The 6,441-nt window shown below is 36.2% G+C and overlaps 1 protein-coding gene and 1 pseudogene across 1 annotated transcript; both read left to right on the forward strand.

The window, feature by feature from the left end:
- Nucleotides 1-1,115: 1,115 nt before the first annotated feature.
- Nucleotides 1,116-1,737, forward strand: LOC106323753 (annotated as a pseudogene).
- Nucleotides 1,738-2,113: 376 nt separating this feature from the next.
- Nucleotides 2,114-2,905, forward strand: LOC106323754 (glutathione S-transferase T3-like). Its single transcript, XM_013761829.1, has one exon. It carries the CDS (start codon nt 2,114-2,116, stop codon nt 2,903-2,905), a length of 792 nt encoding a protein of 263 aa, XP_013617283.1.
- The last annotated feature ends 3,536 nt before the right edge of the window (nt 2,906-6,441 follow it).

Raw genomic sequence — 6,441 nt, forward strand, 5'->3', positions numbered from 1 at the left:
AGAGAGTTTATTATAAGGAAGAAGAAGAAGAAGTAATGGAGTACAAAAGAGTGAGATGAGTGATGGTATTTATAGTGAGCAACAATACATAAAATATCAAAGATGGTGCTTGATTTGGTAAATGAGTGGGTGATCATAGTGCTTGATGAGTAGATGATCATAGTGCTTAAGTTGGTAAAGGAGTGGAGGATCATTTCAAAGCTTATCTTATAACAAAGCCATAATTATTTGAGCATCGTCCTGACTAATTTTGTAGGAGAAAAAGTGAACTAGCAGACATAAGACAGCCGCAACCGAGGAACAAGCGGAGTCCTTAGCGCTAAATCTTAGGTTAGGAGGAATAGAATAATATTATTTAGCTTAATTAATCTAAGGATTGGTCCGTAAATAAGAAATCTAAGGACTTGATCCTTATGGTACGTGGCGGAGTGTGAATGGATGAGAAGGCTTTTGTGTTTCGTATTGGGAAAAAAAAATTGGTCATTCTCGACCGAAGCAGAGAAAAAAAAATTCCTCTCGACGAAACATGGCGATTCTCTCGACGAAACACGACGATTTCTTTCCGTCGGATGAACAAGGTAAATCGAAGCCTTCCCTTGTAGATTAATCGATTTAGATTAGTTTGCATCTTGTTTTCCTCTCAATTTAAGGTTCGGTTTTGGGTTTTCAATCGATTTGGGGATACTTTCGTTTGAAATTAGGGTTTTAAAACGATTTGGGTATAAAACGATTTGGGGATTTTTTGCGTTTGTAGTTATTGGTTTGAAAACGATATTGCTTTCACTCGATTTGGGGTTCTTCTCGCTTGTTCTTACGGTTTCAAAACCCATTTTGGTTCCATTCGATTTACGGTTTCAAAACCCATTTTGGTTTCAATCGATTACAATGTCTATGTGCTTTCTTACTCGATAAGTGTTTGCTTTCTACCTTTAATCTTTTGTCATGTGTTTGCTTTCTTACTCGATATGTGTTTGCTTTCTTACTCGTTGCTTTCATTGCTCTAATGCTCTGTGATAATCTGTTGTCTTAGTTTGTCTCTTTCGTTGCTCTAATGCTCTGTGAATATTGTTGTTTAACTCTGTTCTTACATTATTATTCCTTGCAGGTTAACAAAAATGGGACAAGATTATAGCTACAGCCAGCCTTCCTCATCATCAGACGAGTATGACATAACCTCCCTTCTTCAAGCAGAAGCTGAGATGTACGCGGATGAAGCTCAGAGTAGCTACAATATTGCATAGCCGGTTCAATACCCACCTCAACCTGAGGCAGATGATGGAATCCCGACGATATGCTATTGTGGTGGTGAGCCTGTTGTTGCAACATCCTACACTCGTAAAGATCCAGGCAGAAGGTACTTCAATTGCGACAATGTGGATGATGGAGACTGCCACGTTTAAAAATGGTGGGATTTCGCGGTCATGGAGGAGATGAGGGACTTTCAGACACAACTTAGGCAGCTTAAGGATCAAGGTAATGAGAGTGAGCAGAAGCTGGTGCTGCTAGAGAAGACTGTATATGAGTTATCAAAGAAGAAATCAGGAGTTAAGCTAATGGTCTCTCTATTAGTTTTAATAGGTTTGGTGTTCTTGTTTCTGCGTGGTTAGTTTATCTCCTTGTTCTTTTCATTGTTGATTCTGCAAAATTCTTATAACTTTTGACTGTTTTATATCATGTGTTTCAGGAAGAGCTTCAAAGGCTTCAAACGAGAGTGTCTTACCTCACAAGTGTCTGTAATAATAAGGTACGATAATTTTTTCAACTTCATAGTCTCTTTTCTTTGAATAAGAAAATCATATAGTAGTCTATTTTGTTTGAATAAAAGCTAAAACTCATTTAATGAAGTGTTAAATGCTAGTGAATTGCTTTCTACCTTCCTAACTCCTCAGATATGATTGGTTTTAAATGTTATAGAACGTTTAGAAATAGGTTCCCGAAGGCTCTCTCTTGCTAGTATAGTACTTAGTCGGATTTGATTGGTGTTAAATGCTAGTTGTTTGCTTTCTACCTTCCTAACTGCTCAGATTTGATTGGCTTTAATTGTTAAATAAATATAGATGGCTTACTTAAGGCTCTGTGTTGCTAGTAGAGCGACACAGAGCATTCTCTAACCATGGCTAACACGTCTGGTTATGTAAACCTACTAAATAGTCAAACTCCAATTGACCTTGATTCACCCGAACCTTTTTGGTTCGGTAGCCAAGGTCCTGATGAGTCTGGTGTCAAGGAGAGGAGGAAATGGTCTCCCAAAGAGGATAAAATCCTTATTGGTGCTTGGCTTAACACCAGTAAAGACCATGTGGTCAACAATGATCAGAAAGCTGGTGCTTTCTGGAAGAGGATTGTAGACTACTACAACGCAAGCCCTCACCTGATTGGGACAATACCTAGAGAGCTTGGTCAATGCAAGCAGAGGTGGGCAAGGATTAACGAGCAAGTCTGCAAGTTTGTTGGATGCTATGATGCGGCTTTGAGGGAGCAGAGAAGTGGTCAAAATGATGATGATGTGATGAAAACTGCCATTGACATATTCTACAATGATTACGACTCCATGTTCACCCTGGATCATGCCTGGAGGGAGCTGAGGCATGACCAGAAATGGTGCTCCACCTATCTGGCTAAGGACAGTGGGAAGGAAAAGCGCAAACAAGTCCAGTTGGAGGTTGATAGAGAAGAGGAAGTGGGAGAACCAGAGAATAGACCTGTCGGGGTCAAGGTTGCTAAAGCTGTTAGTAAGAAGAAGAAAAGTGGTAGAGAAGAGGAGTTGTCAAAGTTACAGGGCGTGTTGGAAGTGAAAGAAAAAATCTCTAGACATAAATTGCTTGATCGTTTACTCGCGAAAAAAGAGTCACTCTCTGAGATGGAAACATCTCTTAAACTCAAACTAATGTCTGAGATGTTATGATGTTAATTCTATGTTTAAGGTATTAATGTTGTTTTGTGTACTTTATACTTTAAAACTTTGCTAACTCTTGTCTTATTTGTTGTTTCAGGTTCAGCAGTAGGACATGTGACCCAAGTCACAGGTGCATTTGGAGTTGTGAAAGTCTTTTGTTGTTTAGCTCATGTGAACCAAGTCACGGGTTCTGCTGTTTCACTTTATGTACTATAAGTAGTAGTCATTCATGTCTTTAGCTATGTATCTCTTTTGCTTTGTTTCCTCTTCATCAAAACTTGTATCCTCTTGTTACCTTTTGCCTCAAGTTCTTATGTTTTTTCGGAAATGTTGTAATATTTTTCTACCATGATCTTGTAATATTTTCGTACTACTACAAGAAGTTGCTTCTCTTGCTTCTCTTTATATCCAAAGATCACAAGTACCGCTTCTCTTTAACTACAAGTACCACTACAATCTCTTTAGGTAACACAAACACTGGCTCTTCTCTTTAACTACAATCACTTGCTTCTCTTTATATACTTGTGTAGGACGTTTAGATTAATCCCTCAAAATACTTGTGTAGTATGTTCTTAGTAAACTTGTGTAGTATATAAATCTGATATGAAGTAACAATAACTAAACTTGTGTAGTATATAAATCTGATATGAAGTAACAATAACTAACACATGATTCCATACGAGTATATGCTACTAATAGCAATATTCATTTGATCCCTAAACTAACTAATTTGAAATGTATGCCCTAGTTGTAGTAGCAATAATATACTTGTGTAGTATACAAATCTTATATTCTTGAAGTTTGGTAGCAAAGGACACAAAACATGGCTTTTTGTAAAAAAAAAAAACTAATATAAAATTAACAACATAATATAATAAATTTAGACATGCTCGTTTTAAACAATGTTTCGAAGAATAATATAACTTGATATCCTACTAATAGAGAAATTCTTCTTTTTTAAAAAAATAAAATTTTTAATGTCATCACAATTTATCACTTATACGATTTCCATTTATATGGTAGAAATCTTGTATAGAAAAATTCTTTATATATATATATATATATATATTTCATGGATTACTATAATATTAATTTTATGGATAAATTCTTGTATAGATAAATTTTTTACTAAAATTTGGAACTAAAATTTGGAACTAAATATATTTTAGACAATAATTTATTAATTTTAAAATATATGATTGAATATAACGAGTTTAAACCGTTTGGCTTAATATTTTTTTTGTTTCAAGGAGGGATACCTAAAAATGTCATCATCTTCATCCGATGAACTCGAAGAAAGAGTGGACGAAGTTTTCGACGAAATCTTCGAAGATACATACAACGACATAGTGGAGGCCCAAACCAATAAGCAAAGGAAACATGCTTATATAGAACGAAACCGTGAAGTAGGACACAACCGTTTATGGAAGGACTACTTCAGCGAAGATTCGACATTCTCGGCACATTTATTCAGACGGTGTTTCCGCATGAATAAGGAATTATTCATGCGTATTGTCCATGCCCTCTCAGAGAACGTTCCATTCTTTCAACAAAGAAGAGATGCAACCGGGAGGTTTGGTATTTCTCCACTACAAAAATGTACGGCAGCAATTCGTCTGCTTGCTTATAGTTCTGCGGCTGACACGGTTGACGAGTATCCCCGACTTGGTGAGAGCACATCACTTTCGTGTTTACATAATTTCACTGAAGGAATAATACAGTTATTTGGAGATGAGTATCTACGAAGACCCACACCAGAGGATCTTCAACGACTACTCGATATTGGAGAGAAACACGGGTTTTCTGGGATGGTAGGGGCATTGATTATATGCATTGGGAGTGGAAAAATTGCCCAACCGCTTGGAAAGGATAGTACGCACATGGATCAGGAAAACCGACAATTGTCTTAGAGGCTGTAGCTTCACACGATCTTTGGATATGACACGCTTTTTTTGGTCCTCCAGGTACCTTAAACGATATTAATGTCCTCGATCGGTCTTCTATTTTTGATGAAATTTTAGAAGGTCGAGCTCCCAGGTTAGAGTACGTGGTCAACGGACACATGTATAAGTTGGTGTACTACCTCACAGACGGTATATATCCAAAATGGTCAACATTTATCCAATCTATCACACTCCCTCAATGTCCTAAACTAGAGTTATTTGCTAAAGTTCAAGAAGTAACCCGAAAGATGTGGGGTGGGCTTTTGGAGTATTGCAAGCTCGATTTGCAATTGTGAGAAACCCGGCTCTTTCATTGGACAAAGAAAAGATAGGGAAGATTATGAAAGCATGTATCATACTACACAATATGATAGTCGAAAATGAACGAGATGGATACATTCGTTACGATATATCTGAATTTGAAGAAGGAGACGTCACCAGAAGTTCACGGGTGGAAACCGACAGGCCTACAAATATCAGTAATATGCTTGGCGTTCGGAATGATGTTCGTGATAGGCGTATACATGAACGATTGAAAAATGATTTAATTGAAAATATTTGGAGCAAATTTGGTGATGAAGATTAATAATTATTGTATCTTTATATTTAATTATGCAATAAATAAAAATTTTAATTTCACTTTTTTATAAAAAATATTATTTTTTTATTCCTAAGAACTCCAAATTGTGGAACACCATTAAACACACTATTTTGACTAGAGTCCTTAACTATTTAAAAAAAAATTACTTTAATAATGCTAAGGACTCCCATTAGGAGTACACCGTTGCGAATGCTCTAAATTGTGAAAATTAATTACCATTTATTATAGCTATCCAGCATATATTACAAGATATCAAGATATGATAGTTTATATTCTATTATCAGCATCTACTAATAATGAGAGAAAAAAATCCAAAAATGCTTAAAATCGAAAAAATAAAAGATTCGATATGTCATCATCATCATCTCCATAACCAGAGTCCGTGGATCTTTTTTTTCTTCTACAAAGCATATTCATTTACAATTTTCACCAATTCAAAATGATAGATAAATGTATGTGTGTTGTAGTGGAGTAGACCCATCTGAATGACAAGCCTTTTTACAAGAACCACCAAAACTTTGAAGCAAAAGAATAAGGACATAAGGTATTATTATATATCATTTCCTTTTGTGATAAGATTCTTATATCCCGATCTAATCTACTTTTTTTTTTGATACCTCATGTCGACCCCAAAAAATTATATATGTCTAATGAAAATGACGATAGAATTGTCCAATTTCATTGGTAATTCATTTGGTTAATTAGAGAAATGGTTTTAGTCCAAGTTAAATGCTTTTTGGATGGAGAATATTGGTAATAATTAGATTCGACTTGCATTAAGAAAAAGGAACTACGTACGTATAGTCCATTTTAACATTTACTACAGCGAAGCTCATGCAGCAACTACGCCTTCCTCCTCGTCCTGGAGGGATCGCTCAGGCCTCAAAGCCAGCGACGTCACTAGAAACAAATACCACGGTGCCTCCGTCTGTTAAAGGAAAATTTTCGGGTCTTGCCACTACAAGAAAACACACCGAATTCCGACGGATCTTCCGACGGAC

This window comes from Brassica oleracea, chromosome C2, assembly GCF_000695525.1.
Source record: "Brassica oleracea var. oleracea cultivar TO1000 chromosome C2, BOL, whole genome shotgun sequence".
NCBI lineage: Eukaryota > Viridiplantae > Streptophyta > Magnoliopsida > Brassicales > Brassicaceae > Brassica > Brassica oleracea.